Here is a 19,868-nt window from a genome sequence, read left to right as displayed (position 1 = left end):
TGGGTGGCTCAGTTGGTTAAGCGACTGCCTTCGGCTCAGGTCATGATCCTGGAGTCCCGGGATCGAGTCCCGCATCGGGCTCCCTGCTCGGCAGGGAGTCTGCTTCTCCCTCTGACCCTCCTCCCTCTCATGCTCTCTGTCTCTCATTCTCTCTGTCTCAAATAAATAAATAAAATCTTTAAAAAAAAAAAAAAAAACAGAATCCAAAGTTGCTTATATACTGATTATGAAAATATATTTTTTGCTTGAGTAAAGACAGAAGGGAGCTTGGCAAAATGAAAACCGTTCAATTCAGGTAGTAAAAACCTTTACTAACTTTTTCCTTTTATATTTCTTTTAATTTGCCTTTCTTTAATATTCTTTTTAATTTAAATTCAATTAGCCAATATATAGTACATCATTAGTTTTTGGTGTAATGTTCAATGATTCATTAGTTGCGTATAACACCCAGTGCTCATCACATCACGTGCCCTCCTTAATGCCCACCACTCAGTTACCCCGTCCCCCCACCCACCTCCCTTTCCATAACCCTCAATTTGTTTCCCAGATTAATTTGCTTTAATAGTGTATTTTTCTCAACTTTTAAGATGAGCATCTCCCAAGATATAAAACAATTCACCTCACCATGATTACAGCTTTATGAGTTTCCCAAGTTCCATGTGCTCCAGACTGCAGATATACCCACTTATAATTTTACTCTTTTTACTCTAAAGTTTAAATTCAGGAAAGAAGCATACCTCACAGGCTGTACACAAGACACAGTATGTCTGCCCTTGGCTTTCTCTGGGGAAGACTCATATTTTTCCGAAGTATCTTGATGAGCACTGCCTTCTTCCTCTTCCTCTGGCTTCTTTTTATTGTTAGAACTTCAGTTCAAAAGGACAAAAAAAAAAAAAAAAAAAAATACTCTAAATTCCCTAAAGCATACCCTGCTGTACTCTCCTCCCCAAATCTACCACATATGGCTTAAATTTTCTCATTCTTTAGGACAACAAGCATGTCTCAACCACAAGATTCTTCCAGTAGCACCATTAGATCATATGTACCAATGGATACAATGGGTAAACTTCAAGAACACACCAATAAAAGTCAAGGTGAGAATTGTCTGATGATGGTTCAGGAGGGTGGGGAGGGATTCCACCTGATCATTATCAGATGCACAAATGGCAGATAGCTAACCATCTTCCCAATATCTATTCTACTTTCTTTCTTATTAATAGAACTCCAATTTTGTTTGGGGCAGCAATGTCCAAAGGCAAAATTACTGTACTTGTTTCAACAGCCTCTCTTGCAACTAGGGAGAATCCAAGTGACACAATAGGGCAACTGAAGTATAAGCAGAGTTTCTGGAATATTTTCACTTTTGTGATATGGGTGCTGTCCCTTGTCCTTTGCCATGCCCTCCTTCTTCTCTTGAACATGGATGTGATACCTAGAAATATAGCAGCTACCTTGTGACAATGTGGCAACAAGCACAAGGAAGAAGCTGAGAAACACAGAGTTGCCATCTTGAGTAACAAAGCATGAAGAAAAGCTAACACAGAGATGTTGCCCTGGCATTGTTCAGTCACTGAACCAAAGCCAACAGCAAACTTCTGTGGAGCAAATAAATCACTATTCTTTAAACTACTCTAGCGCATGGGTGCCTGGGTGACTCAGTCATCAAGTGTCTGCCTTCGGCTCAGGTCGTGATCCCAGGGTCCTGGGATCGAGCCCCGCATTGGGCTCCCTGCTCAGCGGGAAGGCTGCTTCTCCCTCTCCCACTCCCCCTGCTTGTGTTCCCTCTCTCGCTCTTGCTGTCTCTCTTTCAAATAAATAAATAAAATATTAAAAAAATAAAAATTAAAAAAAAATAGACTACTCTAGCTGAATAGGCTATTACTTACAGCAAAATACATTCCTAACTAATAAAAATAAGAACAAGCACCATTGCTATTAACCATAGGAGCAAACAGGAGTAAACCCTATGCCAACTGACAGAAGCTGTAGCTACTTACACTTTCATTTTTTTGGAGGGTGGAATTTCATTGATGATTACAGGAGTAGCACATCTCTTGGCTTTCATTTTTACATGATGTTTTTCTTTCTGTTCCAAATCTTTCTGAGCAGAGAGTCTAGTAGATCTTCTATGATACAGGAATTGACAAAATTTATCTGAAATGAATCCATCTACTACAGATATGCAATTGTGCCCCACAAATATGAAAGTATGTCAAACTGCCAAGGGCTACAAAGAGTTTCATGGTATTATTTCCACTCTAAGAACTTAATCTCTTCTTGTCTTACTGATAGGTTTTGAAATTTCATCATAAAATGTTGGTACTAAAATGCAGCTTTTTTTTTTTTTTAAGGTACTGGCAATCACCTAGTACAACTCCCTCCTTTTATTGGTAAAAGTCAAAAAAGATGAGGTAACTTGACCCTGTTATATAGCTAATTGCTGTCAGACTTGACATTTGAGATCAGGTCTCCTGGTAACTGACTAAGGTGCTTATTTTTTCCTTTATTACTCCTTTTTGGTAAAATATAACACATACCAAAAAGAGTACAAAACAAAAATTAAGTTAAATGATTACAAAGTAAAGACTCATGAAATCACAACCCAGGCTAAGAAACAGAACACTGGCAGCACTACTATCCTGACTTGTTTTATAGTAATCATTATTTTTTCCTTATCGTTATGCCATTTAGCATGCATTCCATAAACATGGTATATAAGTTTGGAAAGAAAACAAAAAACAAAGAATAACAACAACAAAAAACCCCTTTAGATAATATAATCAGACTACTGCATGTATTTTTCTCTGTCTGGTTTGTTTCACTCAACATTATGTTTATGAGATTCAACCACCATGATTCATATAGCTTTAATTCACTGATTGTCCATGCTGTCTAACAGTCACTGTAGTAATGTACCACTATTTATCCAGTCTACTGCCAATTTTCACATATGTCTCTTGGTACACATGTACACACGTTGCTGTTGGGTATAAGTTGTAAGACTGTTAGGTCATAAGGACATTGGTTATATCAACTAAAGCTGTTTTCCAAAGTGACCGTACCAATCTATGCTTACCCTGGCAAATTTATATTATAGTCTGAATTGCTCTACACCCTCCTGAACACTTGATATTGTCAGATGACTTAATTTAGCTGGTATCTAGTAAAATCTCATTGTGGGTTTTTTTTTTTTTAAAGATTTTACTTAGGGTGCCTGGGTGGCTCAGTTGGTTAAGCGACTGCCTTCGGCTCAGGTCATGATCCTGGAGTCCCTGGATCGAGTCCCGCATCGGGCTCCCTGCTCGGCGGGGAGTCTGCTTCTCCCTCTGACCCTCCCCCCTCTTGTGTGTTTGCTCTCTCTCATTCTCTCTCTCTCAAATAAATAAGTAAAATCTTAAAAAAAAAAAAAAGATTTTACTTATTTATTTGACAGAGAGAGAGAGCGCAAGTGAGCAAGAGCGGGGGGGAGGAGCAAGGGGAGAGGGAGAAGCAAGCTCCCCACTGAGCAAGGAGCCCGATGCGGGGCTCGATCCCAGGACCCCAGGATCATGACCTGAGCCAAAGGCAGACACTTAACTGACTGAACCACCCAGGCGCCCCTCACTGTGGTTTTAATTTGCTTTTCTCTGATTACCAGTGAGATAGAGCAACTTTTCACATGTTTACTGGCCATTTGGATATCCTCTTTGATAAGGTGTTAGTTCAGGTCTCTTATTTGTCTTCCACTGGGTGGTCAATCCTTTCCTGATTAGCAGGAATTCTTTATATATAATGAATATAAGCCCTTTGTAGGTTTTATGTGTCACAAGTATCTTCTCCCACTTTGGGGGTTGGCTTTTTACTTTCTTTATGGTATCATTTGATTAGATAAATGTCTCAAATACATCAATAGCCCTCACCATTATGGTCAGTGCTTTTCTGTATTCTATTTAAAAAAAAAAAATCTTCCCTATTCCAAGGTCATAAAGATATTCACCTATATTTCCTTATATGAGTGTTAGCTTTCATATTTAGATCTACAATTCCACATAGAATTGACTGTTTTAGGGTGCCTGGCTGACTCAGTCAGGAACATGAAACTCTTGATCTCAGGGTTGTGGGTTCAGGCCTCATGTTGGGTGTAGAGTTTAAAGAAAGAAATAAATAAATAAACTTAGAAAAAAAAGAAAGAAAGAATTGACGTTTATATGGAGTGAGGTAGGGACCAAGTTTCATTCTGTTCTATCTGGATGTCCACTAGCCAAGCATTGTTTATTAAAGGCGGGGAGAGAGCACTGTTTCCCACAGATCTGTGGTACTACCTTTGTCATAAATCATGTCCATATAAGGGAAGGTGAATTTCTATTTGATTCCACTGGTCTCATTAATCCTTGAGTATTACCATAAAGCTTTAATTATTGCAGCTTCATAATAATATACCTTTCTATGTACCAAACACTTCAAAAGTATCTGGCTATTCTTAGACCTTTGCATTTCTCAATAAATTTTAGCATCAATTTATCAATGTCCAAAGTGAAAACCATTGGGTTTTTTATGGATATTGCATTAAATCTCTAGATCAGTTAGGGAGTATTGACATCTTTACAATACTGAGTCTCCCAACCATAAATATGGTATGCCCTGCCATTTAGTTAGATCTTGTTTAATTTCTCTCAACATTTTCTTTATAAAAGTCCCAAACACGGTATGGGCGCCTGGGTGGCTCAGTCATTAAGCGTCTGCCTTCGGCTCGGGTCATAATCCCAGGATCCTGAGATCGAGCCCCACATCGGGCTCCCTGCTCAGCGGGAAGCCTGCTTCTCCCTCTCCCACTCCCCCTGTTTGTGTTCCCTCTCTCACTGTGTCTCTGTCAAATAAATAAATAAAATCTTAAAAAAAAAAAAAGTCCTAAACACTGTAAAGACATTATTACATATTCAGACTTTTATGCTATTGCATAGAGTAACAATTTTTAAATCTTTATTATGGAGAATATCAAGCATATTTTAAAAATAAAGAGAATAATATAATAAACTACTAATTACTCATTTAGTTTCAGAAATTATCTACTCATAGCCAATCATGTATCAGTTTTCCCTCCATCCACTCTTCTGGATTTTGAAGCAAATCCTAACTAAATGTCTATCTTTCATCTGCAAATATTTCATATTAATAATCTCTAAAAGAAATTACATGTTAAAAAATACATGGAGGGGCGCCTGGGTGGTTCAGCCAGTTAAGCATCTGCCTTCTGCTCAGGTCATGATCTCAGGATCCTGGGATCGAGCCCCATATTGAGCTCCCTGCTCAGCGGCGAGTCTGCTTCTCCCTCTTCCTCTGTGATCTCTCTCACTCTCACTCAAATAAATAAAAATCATATAAAAAAATACATGGAGTAATAAAGAGCAAATTTATTCAATTAAGGAATGAAGTAACGGATGTATTGAATGAGTAATAAAGAGTACATATTACAAAACACAGACAAAACACAAAACTACAACTATTTGAAGGCACTGGAAAGTGACCAAAAGCAGGCAGAAAACAGAGGAACATTTATCCATGAAAAACAGCAACTGCAAAGGTAAGAATTATGAGTTAGTAGCTTTTTAGCCTGAGGTACTCCCCAAACGTAGCACCTCCAATAGCAGAAAATTCCAGTCTCACTGGCTAGAGATAACAGAAGATAGAATTCAAGGCCAGTATAACAGCTGGAAATTTAGAGGAAAATCCTGAAATAAAAGAGTTACAGAAAAGATTTCACTCAAAATCTGACCAAAAACTCTGTACAATTCCTGCCTGATGGCTAAACCATTAGAGAAAACCCAGGGGGTCCAGCAAAAAGGCAAGCAGAAACTGGTGAGGTGTCCACACTTAAAAGACATAACTGCCTAGATAAGACTGGTGAGTTTGCTGCTTTTTTTTTTTTTTTAAAGATTTTATTTATTTATTTGAGAGAGAGAGTGAGAGAGAGAGCACAAGAGGGGGGAGTGGGAGAGGGAGAAGCAGACTCCCTGCTGAGCAGGTAGCCCGATGCGGGACTCGATCCTGGGACTCCAGGATCATGACCTGAGCCGAAGGCAGTCGCTTAACCAACTGAGCCACCCAGGCGCCCGCTGCTTTTTTTATTAAGTGCATTCCCCACTGTGTATATAGTAGGATAGCACAAAGCTAACATCTTACTAGCCTGAAGTGTCAGTAGACAAACATCAGAGCTGGCAAGAGAGCTGAAAATTTAGAGGCAAAACCCCAGAAGTAAGAGAGCCACAGAGAGGATGAACACTTAAACCTGAGTATAAACTCAAAGTCTTGGCTGACCTCTAACCTTTGTAGACCCAGGGGAGACCGCAGGGAGCCAGACTAAAAAAGCTATGTATGCAAATACATGAATAGCCAATAATCACATGAAAATGTGGATCAACATCATTAGTCATCAGAAAAATGCAAATTAAAAACAATGAAATATCATTGAAAAGGCTGACAATACCAAAAGTTGGCTAGGATATGGAGCAACTGAAACTCTCACATATTGCTAGTGGGAATATAAATGGTACGGTCACTTTGGAAAACATTCTGGCTATTTCTTATAAACGTACATTTAACATTATGGTCCAGCAATTGCACTCCTAAGTATTTACCCAAGAGAAATACATGTCCTCAACTACTCATAGCAGCTTTCTATAGCCCCAAACTGGAAACAACCCAAATGTCCATCATCTGTTGAATGGATAAATAAATCGTGGCATATCCACTCAACAGAACTTATCAGCAATAAAAAGGAACAAACTACCAATACATGCAATGACATGGATGAATCTCAAAAACACATGGTAAATGAAAGCAGTCAGATATAAAAGAGTACATATATTTCCATTTATAAAAATATCTGGAGGCGCCTGGGTGGCTCAGTCATTAAGTGTCTGCCTTCAGCTCAGGTCATGATCCCAGGGTCCTGGGATAGAGCCTCACATCAGGCTCCCTTCTCCACGGGGACTCTCCTTCTGCCTCTGACCCTCCCCCCTCTCATGCTCTCTCTCCCTCTCAAATTAATTAATTAAAAAAATATCTAGAGCAGGACAAATTAATCAATGGTGACAGGAATTGGAACAGTGGTTGCCTCTGGGTGGGAGGTGAGAGAGTGAGAAGGCAGAAGCAGCAGTACAGATTGACTATAAAGGGGTAGGAATGAGAGAACTTTCTGAAGTGTTGGAAATGTTCTATATATTTTGATTGTCAGATTATGGTTGCATGCTGGTATGTATTTGTCAAAACTAATCAGACCATACACTCAAGATCTGTACATTTTACTATATGCAAATTATTACCCAGCAAAATTAGTTAATTTTTAAAAATGAACTGGGAATCATAAAAATTAGAAAGAAAGAAGGCAAAGCACATAAATACAGAACCATTTCGGACCATTACTTAAATTCAACATACAGTAATGTTATAAAGTCAAGAGAAGAATTGCTGGGTGTCTTTAGGGAGAAATAGCTAAGGGGTGAGATACCAAAAATTAAAACATATATTTGTGGTAAAGCAACACCTCCGTGGAAAAATTATTATGATACACTAAGGCCTTATTGACTCTTAACTATTCTGTGTCAAAGAAGTTTTGGCCGGGGCGCCTGGGTGGCTCAGGCGTTAGGCGTCTGCCTTCGGCTCGGGTCGTGATCTCAGGGTCCTGGGATTGAGCCCCGCATCGGGCTCCCTGCTCGGCAGGAAGCCTGCTTCTCCCTCTCCCACTCCCCCTGCTTGTGTTCCCTCTCTCGCTGTCTCTCTCTTTCAAATGAATAAATAAATAAAATCTTTTAAAAAAAATAAAGTTTTGGCCATCTTTTAGACTATCTATTGAAACCATGTGAAAATAAAATAGTAGGGAATTTGTATGACTCTATACCTTTCTATCCCAGCTGCCATTCCTTTCCAGATTAGGCAACTCTGGACTCAGATAAAGCTGAGATCTGAGATTAACGGCATTAATGTTTTACCTCTTATTATGCATTTTCATAATGCAGTATCATTTACGAAGTACTGTCACATACCATCTTATTTGGCCCTTTCTGACAAGAAGCCTGAGGGATTTGGTTATTCTCAGTAAACTGAGATTTTGAGTGGTAGAGGTACTTGCCTTAAAAATAAAACAAAACAAAAAACCATTCAGGTCTTCTAACTCTGAGAGCAGCTGGATTCCTGTCACACCATCACTTCCAAAAAGCATTCAGAATTCAGTCAGGATGAAAGACAATTTTAGCAATCATACACAAAATGGAGAAGTGAAGACACTAACGCTTTCCTGAATTCTGAAGAAATCTATAGGACACTGGATCCCTTTTCTGTAGGCCTCATTCACAATCTAAACATGGAACAGAAACCACAGAATCAACCAGTAGTAATCTCTTAAGACTCTTATGATATATAGTTGGTTCAGATTTCACAGAATTCTTTGATTAAAACGGGCTTCTTTACTCGGGGCACCTAGGTGGCTCAGTCAGATTCCGACTCTTGATTTTGGCTCAGGTCATGATCTCATGGTGTGAGATCGAGCCCCACGTCTGGCTCCATGCTCACCATGGAGTCTGCTTGAGATCCTCTCCCTCTGCCTCTTCCCCCACTCACATGCTCACTCTCTTTCTCAAATAAATAAATAAATAAATAGATAGATAGATAGATAAAATCATTTAAAAAATAATAAAAACATAAATTTAAAAAAATAATAAAATGGGCTTCTTTATCAAAAAAGATTAGGATAAGCTTGTATGATACTATCCTCAAAAGGCAATACCCTTATGCCAACATGAAGCTTTGCAAAGGGTAATTTTATCACTTCTGAGCAACAATACATATTATTATCTGTATATATATATATGTATGTGTGTGTGTGTGTATATACATATAAAATAACAAAGCCCCAGATACATGAAGGAAAAACTGAAAAAATTAAAGGGAGAAATAGACAATTTAACAATATAGTTGAACATTTCAATATCCCCATTTTTAATAATGGATAGTACACTTAGAAGATCAATAAGGAAATGGAAGACTTGAGCAACACTACCAACCACTATCCAACTCCTGATTTCAGTCAGGTTATGATCTCAGGGTTGTGAGATTGAGCTCTGCATCAGGCTCCGTGCTGGGCATGGAGCCTACTTAAGATTCTCTCTCTGCCCCACACCCCACACTCACTCCCTCTCTTTAAAAAAAAAAAAAAGATACTGATACAAATACAACATTCAAAGAGATTAAATGTTTTAAGATCACAGTGCCAAGATTGCAGCTTAACCCACCCATCCATCCATCCATACATTCATTCATCAAGTATTTATTCAGCTTCTGCTCCTGCCAGACACTGTTAGACACAGTAAGAATACATAATGCTTGCCCTTATGAAATTGACTTACAACCTATAAACAGGAAAAAAAATATCTGTCATATATCCACACAAGTAAACTGCAACCCATATTGAAGGTGCAAACAGCAAGGGCTCTGGAACCAAACTGATCAGTCTGAAATCTGGCTCTGATATAAATTTTAAGCAACTTAGTACCTCTAAGTCCTTATCAATAAATTAAGCATACTATCTACAACTCATAAATGTTAAGAAGATTAAATGAGGTAATATAAAGAGTCTAATATAGTATGGGACACATAGTAGGTACTCTGACAATAATTATTCTTTGAACACCATTAATATAACCACCACTTTGAGCCCTGAAACAGTCTTACCTCTGAGGCTGCACTGGAGTATTTTTTGAGGTGGTTCCCTTGACTTCCAGGGAAGAACAAGCATTTGATGGAATGGACTGTTCCACCAGATTTTCTTTTTCTGCCTCTTTGTAATAAGTGTTGTCAACTGTGGGAGAGCAAAAACTAGTCAGCACTCAAATCCCAAGGAAAAAGTTGGAGAGACATATCTATACATACATATCTATATGTGTGTGTGTGTGTGTATCCCTTCTAAGCAGTGGAACCATTAGTTCCAGTGACATCTTATACAGAAGACCAATTTATAAAATCTACTTTGGTTGAAGCAGAAATGTAGGATCCAAGGCCTATCTGCCAGCCTAAGTCACCACCTTAGAAAAAAGCATCTCTGACATTTAATGCTGATACAATCATATTATCTGGCATTATGGGTATAATCACCAGCTTTTCTCCCCTCCAGAAATTGAAAACACTAAGAGTTAAAAGATGTAGCATTTGAGAAAGGGGAAATAGGGGTGGGAAGGGAAAGGAGATATTTTATCATAAAGTATTCTGATGTTACCACGGCCATCATGGAACAGAAACAAAAAAGTACTATAAGAATAAGGAGAAAAGGGGTGCCTGGGTGGCTCAGTTGTTAAGCATCTGCCTTCAGCTCAGGTCATGATCCCAGGGTCCTGGGATCGAGCCCCGCATCGGGCTCCCTGCTCCGTGGGAAGCCTGCTTCTCCCTCTCCCACTCCCCCTGCTTGTGTTCCCTCTCTCGCTGTATCTCTCTCTGTCAAATAAATAAAATCTTAAAAAAAAAAAAAAAAAAGAATAAGGAGGAAAAAAAAATAAGAAGAAAGAACAATCAAGTAAAGGCTTCATGAAAGAAATAACATTTGCTGGTATAGCTTATGAACTGAGCCTTCATAAAAGAGAAAAAAATCCAACCAAATAAATGGAAGAAAAGTCAGGCTATGAAAACACATTTCATGCATTATTTATTCCAGAAAACAATCATTTGGCTCATTCCCTAAAGAAATTTTTTTCTGGAGGGGAGAAAAAGAAACAAAAAAAAATGATACTGTATTATGTCAAGGCTACAATAGAGGCACTTACCCCATTTAAAAGCAGAAATGATTACATTTTTAAAAATTTAATATAAAAATTTTACAGGGCACCTGACAGGCTCAGTCAGTAGGGAATATGACTCTTGATCTCAGGGTTGTAAGTTTAGGCCCCATGTTGGGTGTAGAGATTACTTAAAAATAAAATCTTAAAAAATATATATATTATAAACTGTCTACAAAAAATGCACTTAAAATATAAAGACACATCATGCTAGCACTAATCAAAAGAAAGCTGGAATGGATATATTAACATCAGACAATGCAGATTTCAGAGCAAAGACTATCATCAGAGATAAAGATGACCATTTCAAAATGATAAAATGGTCAATTCCTCAAGATGCCACAACAACCTAAATAGTTATGTACCTAATAACAGAGCTTCAAAATACACAAAGCAAAAAGTATAAGAAATAGATAAAACCATAAGTATAGCCTGAAATTTCAATCTCTCCCTCTAATTCATGGAACAAATTGACAGAAAAATCATAAGAATATAATAGTCATAAATAACATGAGCAAATGTGTATGGTTGTATTCCAATAAAACTTCATTAACAAAAATATGTTGCAGTCAACTCATCAAGAGGACATAACAATTACAAACACACATATATATGTGTGTGTATATATAAATATATGCATATATATATAAAATAACAAAGCCCAGATACATGAAGGAAAAACTGAAAAAAATTAAAGGGAGAAATAGACAATTTAACAATATAGTTGAAGATTTCAATATCCCCATTTTTAATAATGGATAGTACACTTAGACAGAAGATCAATAAGGAAATGGAAGACTTGAGCAACACTATCAACCAACTCGACCCAATTGACATTTATGTAACTCTCCACCCAATGACAGCAGAATACACATTCTTTTGAAGTGCACACAGAACATATACCAAGACAGACCATATTTTGGGCCATGAAACAATACATTTAAAAGGATTCAAGTCACACAAGTAATGTTCTTTAACCACAGTGGAATTAAATCCCTCAAGAGATCAGTAACAGAGACGATTTCTAGAACCATCCCCCTCCCTATATATTTGGAAATTAAATAACACACCATCCCCCTCCCTATATATTTGGAAATTAAATAACACACTTCTAAATAACACTTAGGTAACTTGGAACTAGTAGAAATACCACTACCAACACTCACTCAAGAAGAGATAACCTATATCTGTTAAAGAAATTGAATTTGTAGTTAAAAACCTTTCTTTCTGACAAATAAATAAATAAAATCTTAAAAAAAAAACCTTTCTACAAAGAAAACTCCAGATCCAGTTGGGTTCAATGGTGACTTCCACCAAATATTTAAGACGTAGTATCAATTCCATGCAAATTCTTCCAGGAATAATGAAAAGAAGGGAATATTTAAAGTAAGGCCAGCATTACTCTACCAAAATCAAACAAAGGCATCACAAGGAAAACCACAGACCAATATCCCTCATGAATAATATAAGCAAAAATTCTCAACAACAATGTAGCAAACTGAACCTAAAAACATATAAAAATAAAAATACCATCATAACCAACTGGGATTCATCCCAGAAATGCAAGGTTGGCTTAACATTGGAAAATCAGTGCAATTCAACGTATTAACAGACCAAAAAAAGAGAAAAATATCATATAATCATCTCAATACAAGCAGAATCTGACAAAATCTTGCATACATTACAAATTATCAGCAAAACAAGAATAGACGGGAACTTCCTCAGCCTGATAAGGGTATTTATGAAAAAACTATAGTTAACATCATACTTTTTTTAAAAGATTTTATTTATTTATTTATTTGAGAGAGAGACAGGGCGTGCATGCACACACAAGGGGTTGGGGGAGGGGATGGCAGAGGGAGAGGGAGAGGGACAAGAAGACTCCGGGCTGAGTGCAGAGCCTGATGCGGGGCTCAGTCCTACCACCTTGAGATCGCGACCTGAGCCAAAATCAAGATTCAGATGCTCAAGTGACTAAGTCACCCAGGTACCCCAACAACATTAAGTAATGTCATACTTAATAGTGAAAGCCTAAAGGCAACAACAGGCATGTCTACCCTTTCTACTCCTATCCAATATCCTACTAAAGGCTCTAGCCATGCAATATGCAAGAAAAAGAAATAAAAGGCATATTTGCAGATGACATGATCATCTATTTAGAAATCTGATGGAATCTAGAGGCACCTGGGTGGCTCAGTTGGTTAAACGTCTGCCTTCGGCTCAGGTCATGATCCCAGGGTCCTGGGATCGAGTCCTGCATTGGGCTCCTTGCTCAGCAGGCAGTCTGCTTCTCCCCCCTCTCCCCCCAGCTTGTGCTCTCTCTCTCTTCCCCCCCCACTCATACTCTCTCTCTCAAATAAATAAAATCTTTAAAAATAAATAAATAAAAGAAATCTGATGGAATCTATAAAAAAGCTACTAAAACTAATAAGTCAGTTTAGAAGGTAGCAGGATAAAAGATCAGTATACAAAAATTAATTGTATGTCTTTGTATTAGCAATACAATAGGAAATTGAAATTAAAATAGAGGTATGAAAACAACTTCAGGAATACAAATACGGGAAATCAGTTAGAGAAAAAAGGGTATTTGAGCTGGACCCTGAATGATGAGTAGGAACTTTTCAGATATATTAAGAGGCAGAGGAAACAACACTAATAGACAGGTGAGAATATGTAATATGAAAGAACAGACTCTGAGGGGCCTAAGGGGCATGCATGTAAGCAATGTGCATGGTCTTTGGCACATGACAGGCCCAGCAGAAGTCTCTTGCTTTGGGGCACACTGTTGACAAAACAGTCTTGAACTGACAAATTAGGTAGTATTACATATTCTTTCAATTCAAGAAGAGCACAAAGACCACCAAAGCAACAGAAAATCTGTCCCACATAATGAACGAATGAAATTCACCTGAGGACACAGCACTCAGGCCACAGGCATTCCAAGCATGTCAAGTGAAACACGCCATACAGTTCTAATCCCTTCTGCAAGAAAGATAATGGATGCAAAAGTTCAGGGTCCTTCTCTTGATCCCAAATTCAACAGATGTCATCTGTCCTCATGAATTAATTATTTGAAAGTCATCCTAGCAGCTTAGACTTTATAAACTAGCCAAGTTCACTAAAAATACAGCTATTTCCTGGTACGGCTCCTCTAGTTAATGGTCTAATTGAAGCCAGTTTCAGATTTACCTATAAGAGTAAATTGCAAATGTTCTAAATTAATTGTGGTGATGGTTGTATAACTACTCTATGAATGTAATACAAAAAACACTGAAACGTAACTTTAGGTGATCTGTACAGGTGAATTATATCTAAATATAGCTATTATTTTAAAAAAGAATCATTTTTAAGTATTTATGATTTCTTTAAAAATGCTTCTTTTGTTCTGATCAGACAATAATCTGCAGACTTAGTAACCACCAGTCTAAATGTCAATTATCTTTTAAAATCAGATACATGACTCAAAGAATCCTTGTACAATGACAAGCAGTACATTCTTCTCTCCTACTTTTTTCTTCCCAGTCAGACTCAGGTTAGGTTAAATCTTGTCATAAAAAGAAAAGAATTATATATCTGGCAATAAAAGTGGATGTTAGCTTAAGTTCCAAGAGATTAAAAAAAAAAAAGTATAGAGCATCATTAGTGTCACATTCACCATAAAATGAATTAGCCCACTTCACCAATAATAAAGCAAAGGATACAGCATTTAGGTAATTCCCCCAGATCCCTCAGGCTCTTAATATACCGTTCCACCATTCTACCAAGGACCTTTTTTCTAAGATGATCTTTCTTACCTGGTCTCAAAGGTGTGACAATAGCTTGCTGAGGATTCGGCTTCCTCAGAGGAGTTTTGCCCTGAAAAAGCCCTGCTATGCCATTCTTCCCAGGAAACTTATTCTCCAAATTGGCCTTCTCTTCTGTGAAAAGATTAAGAGTGTCACAATCAACAAGGAAGCAAAATAAATCAGTACCCTGCACTTAAAATGGGGCCTAAACCCCTCCACTCGTACACTTCTAATTCATTTGGCAAGTACAAACAAAGGTCTACTGATCAAAAGGAAATGAGTACACATTATACGTCAGAGATAGAGACTATAAAAACTATCAAAACTATCACTAAAACACTGGCAACACTGAACAATGTATCATAGAAAAGAAGTGCAGACTCTGCATTGTGAATAGCTACTTATCTTTGCTTGATACACATTTGGACCATACAAGTATGAACTGGCCTAATACATCAAGTTCCTCTTAAAGAAAACTGTAGCCATTAAGATCTGCAGGGCTTACAAGGGACATCTTATGGTCTATTTGAGTTGAGGTTCTTCTTCAGCTGGAGTGGCAAGAGGTGGGTGTGTGGGGATGGAACAGACCTAGGGCTCTCTCAAGGAATTTTATCTTAGGTTCTGCTGTGCCCAAAAGTTAGCCCAAAGCAGTGAAACGTCTCTTCTACCAACAGCCTACCAATAGACAGAAGCTTCAGGAATGTGGTGAGCCCCAGCAATAACACCGTGCATGCATACCCCCACTGCACTCTGTAAAAAGATGATTATTTGGAAGAGAATTAGAAAATAATATATTAGAACTAAGGTGGTTTTGAAAGAATAGTGGGATTAATTTTTTCTTCTACATTATATTTAATAGTATCATTGTACTAATATTTCTTATTTTGTTTTTAAAGAAACTTAGAAAAAGAAATAGATAACCCAGACTTTTCTCGGGGTTTCAGTAAAGCAAAGACACAGGGAACACCCCTGTAGGGCAGCTGGCCCCCTTCTCCACCTTTCCTCAACAGCACTTCCAACAGATCCCTCCTCTCAGGATCCCCACTGCATACCATTAAAGAAGAGAATGGCATGTACCATCACATTTGGATACTGCATTATTAGTAGTAAGTGCAGCTGCAATGGACTCATTTTTTTCTCCCATCACATACTGACTTTTTTTTAATACAGAGGATAAGGATATGAGAAAGAATAAAATGAAGAGATCCCAGGAACTACTAGCCTGATATATCAGTGGCCTCACCATATTATTACAAAGTAATATGAAAACATAACCACATCCTTATTTATTGTTGGACTGGTGTCAGAGTTTGTGTCAAATCATATGGCCCAACATCAGGCAATCTCATCTGTTTGGGGATTGGGTTCTGAGTACCATAATCCCTCCCGCCAAAAAAGAATTGGTAAAGGGAAGCAAGAGAGAGGTAACTGTAATTACAAAAAAGCACCACAAGAATCCTTGTGATGTTAGAACTGTTCAATATCTTGACAGTGGGATACACAAACCTACACAGGTGATAAAACTGCATAGAACTTACTACACAAATGAAAATGAGTACAAGTGAAACCGAGGAAATCTGAGTAAGATAGGTAGATTGTATCAAAGTCAATATCCTAGCTGTAATATTATATTCTGTGCCCAATGACAGTAGAGCAAGTTTTTATGTGGCTGCCATCACTACAGACATGTTTTGAGCCCTAGAGTTTCACTCAACTTTGTTTCACCTGGATTTTCCCATATATCCCTAAAGATTAATACTTATTCTTAACTGCAAAAAGTATTGATTTGTTCCGATAGTCCATTTCCAAAACACTGGGCATTTCAATTATTTCTATCATATCATGGATGATAAACTATCTTGGTGTAAAAAAGAATTTATATTTTAGTTATTTTCTTGCAATTCCTTCTATTTTTTGAAAGGTACTCAGAACAAAGCAAGCCATAAACCCTTAAAATGGCCAGAGAGAGCAGACACTTACCAAACCAAGAATCTATGTTTTGGGTATCTTCCTCATCATCCAAAGAGGTAAAATTGATGAAGTCCGTGGGTGCATCATAGGAATAGGAAGTTTTAATTTGTGACATCGTCCCCTGCCTTGGCACAGAAGAGCAGGTTTTTCCCAATACTCGTGTCACTTTTTTCAACAGATCACGTTCTAATGAAAGAAATGGTTCAGAAACTTGGTTGCACATTAATCTAAGGTACTGATTCCCCAGCAATTACTTTACTTTTACTACTGCATTTGCAATTCTGAAAATGACCTGGACAAGTTGCCTTACTTTTCAAACCAAACTAAAAGTTAACTTTTCTTTTTTAAAGATTTTTTTTTTTTTTTTTTAAGTGGGGCGCCTGAGTGGCTCAGTCATTAGGTGTCTACCTTCAGCTCAAGTCATGATCCCAGGGTCCTGGGATCGAGCCCCGCATCCAGCTCCCTGCTCAGCAGGAAGCCTGCTTCTCCCTCTCCCACTCCCCCTGCTTGTGTTCCTGCTCTCGCTATCTCTCTCTCTGTCAAATAAATAAATAAAATATTAAAAAAAAAAGAAATATCTTCATAAAAATACTATTCCTGGGCATGAAGAGAAAAACTTTAAGAAATACATAAAATGAGGTGCCTGGCTGGCTAAGTAAGTAGAGAATGTGACTCTTGATCTTGGGGTTGTAGGTTCGAGCCCTACATTGGGTGTAGAGACTGCTAAAAACAAAATCTTAAAAAAAAAACAAAACAAAACATAAAAGGCACAACATGCAGATTAGGTCAAAGGAACTAGTCAAAGATATGGGCCCATCCCTACTCCTGTGTACAAAGTTCTACACTGTCCTATAGAAACCTGTGTAGGTTTAAAGTCAACCCCCACTCTGGCCCTCTATGGTTAAGAAAATATCTGGAAGTAGTCTGAAAAACAGCCTGAAGGACACACTCACTGGCAAATAATTTCCCTATGAAACCCAATGAGCCACTTGTCTTCATCCAGGAACAACATTTACTTAAAGTATTCTGTATCTTGGAAGAGAAGTAGATACCAGTAATCACTTGCATACACATTTACTAAATTAAGTACCTTCATTAAGCCTTTATGTTATTATAAAAATACATGCTCATTAAGGAAATTAGATCACAAAAAAACTCTTATTAAAAAAATAATAATCTACAATATCACACTATTCCAGTCTATCTCTTTCTCATTCTTTTTCTATATATAAATATACACATATATATGAATCTGTTTCATATATTGTAAACATTTTCCATGTCAATACATATAGACATTTTATCAATTGATGGCTGTACCATAATTTACTTAGGCATTTCCCAATATTTGCACTTTAAAGATACTACTAGAAAAATATCCAGGGTTGCCTGGGTGGCTCAGTTGGTTGAGTGACTGCCTTTGGCTCAGGTCATGGTCCCAGGGTCCTGGGATCGAGCCCCGTGTCAGCTCCCTGCTAGGCAGGGAATCTGCTCCTGTTCCTGCCTGTCCCTCCCCCCTGTCATGCAAGTACCCTCCCTCTCTCTCTCTCTCTCTCGTGTGCTCCTTCTCTCAATAAAATTTTTAAAAAAGAAGAAGAAGAATATCCTTATAGCTCAATTTCTGTACACATCCATAATCCTACCCTTAAGATAAATTCTTAAAAATGGAATTGCTGTGGGGGTGGATGCCTGGGTGGCTCAGTCAGTTAAGCATCTGTCTTCAGCTCAGGTCATGATCCCAGGGTTCTGGGATCAAGCCCTGTGTTGGGCTCCCTGCTCAGTGGGGAGTCTGCTTCTCCCTCTCCCTCAGACCCTTCACCCCCCCAGCTTGTGCTGTCTCTCAAATAAATAACTAAAATCTTAAAAAAAAAAAAAAAAATGGAATTGCTGGCTCTTGACTCAAACTGTGAAAATGTTCCTCAAAAGAGCAATAATCACTTATATTACCAGAGAGGTATGCCAATTCTCCAAACCATCACCAATTCTGGGCACTAATAACTTCCAGTGCTCATTTTCTTTATATTATACCACTATACCTATACTCTGAGATAAATCATGAAATTAGTTACACTCAACTTCATTGCTCAGTGGTTTGGGCCAGTATTTTAGTAGCTTCTCTCAGTGGACTGGGGTAATTCAGAAGGTTATTTGAGTGCAGCTATCATGCACACAAGTGGATGGCCAAGAAAATAACATTGGCCCTGACATTGCTGAGCTACTGACCATTGATCAAATATCAGCAACCACCTACCTCCAGACAATAATACTCTTTTTGTTTAAGTCATTATAGTGACATTTTCTGTCACTTAGAGCCCAAAACAATCCCAACATAGAAGTCCAGAATTCTAGACCTGTCTCTGTCATTTACTAGATGTAGATGATAACAGGCAAGTCACTCTACCTTTCTGCTACCTACTTCCCATAAACAAATGAGAAAGCATTTCAAGTGCTATAAAATATACTACTATAAGATATTATCACTGCCTTTTGACCTACTGATACCTCTCCTCTCCTTGACCACATTTGTATTCAAAGGACCCTCACTGAAAGATTCCCCAGTGACTGACAGTGGCTAAAATTCCCCTGCTGCAAGGAATAAGTTTTCCTGTTCTTGTGAACAAACATGCTGGAAGACATGGGAAAATCTTGGATTCCCATGATCTTAATGCCTAACCCAGGTCACTGGGAACACTTCCCAGGCAGGAATGTAATGAAAAAGTTGGGGGAGGGAAGAGGCAGGAATGTAATATGCAACAACCCCACTTAGCTTCCTAAAAATCATGATTTCCACCACAGCATGCTACTGAAAACCACCTGGAAAGTATTCAAATTTAACCCTCACACTCTTTTTTCTTTTTTTAATTATGGAGCTACATGGCTACCCTCTTGGGAGGGCAACTGCATTTTTCTTTTTGATAGATCTTGCCAAATGTAAAAGTACTATAGTATTGTATTGTATTGTATACAATACTATAGTATTGTAAAAGCCAAAAAACTAAAAACCAAAATTCCACCAGTAGAAGACTGGTTGAATAAATTATGACACAATCATATAATAAAATATTAAGTAACTTTAATATTAGGTAATTTTGCATATGCGATGATATGTACATAATGAGCTTCAAGAACTATTAAGAAAAGCAAAATATAAAAGTGCATACTTCCATTCATGTTAAAAAGAAGCAAAAGGGTGGGGCGCCTGGGTGGCTCAGTTGGTTAAGTGACTGCCTTCGGCTCAGGTCATGATCCTGGAGTCCCAGGATCGAGTCCCGCATCGGGCTCCCTGTTCAGCGGGGAGTCTGCTTCTCCCTCT

General features: G+C 38.0%; 1 protein-coding gene across 5 annotated transcripts in view; it reads right to left on the bottom strand.

Moving 5' to 3' along the window:
- TPX2 (TPX2 microtubule nucleation factor) overlaps window positions 1–19,868 on the bottom strand; it is a 56,892-nt gene that overhangs the window by 27,499 nt on the left and 9,525 nt on the right. For all 5 annotated transcript variants that reach the window (XM_081833039.1, XM_081833037.1, XM_081833041.1 and 2 more), the window contains 5 exons: window positions 16,565–16,741; window positions 14,594–14,716; window positions 9,706–9,832; window positions 1,998–2,126; window positions 738–866 (listed from right to left, as the gene is read on the bottom strand). In XM_081833039.1, coding sequence (XP_081689165.1) covers window positions 738–866; window positions 1,998–2,126; window positions 9,706–9,832; window positions 14,594–14,716; window positions 16,565–16,670 — 614 coding nt within the window. In that variant the 5' untranslated portion in view covers window positions 16,671–16,741. The remainder of the gene's footprint in view (window positions 1–737; window positions 867–1,997; window positions 2,127–9,705; window positions 9,833–14,593; window positions 14,717–16,564; window positions 16,742–19,868) is intronic.

This window comes from Leptonychotes weddellii, chromosome 10, assembly GCF_054177405.1.
Source record: "Leptonychotes weddellii isolate Sample4059 chromosome 10, ASM5417740v2, whole genome shotgun sequence".
In the NCBI taxonomy this organism is placed as follows: Eukaryota; Metazoa; Chordata; class Mammalia; order Carnivora; family Phocidae; genus Leptonychotes; species Leptonychotes weddellii.
This window is presented reverse-complemented; position numbering and strand designations above follow the sequence as displayed.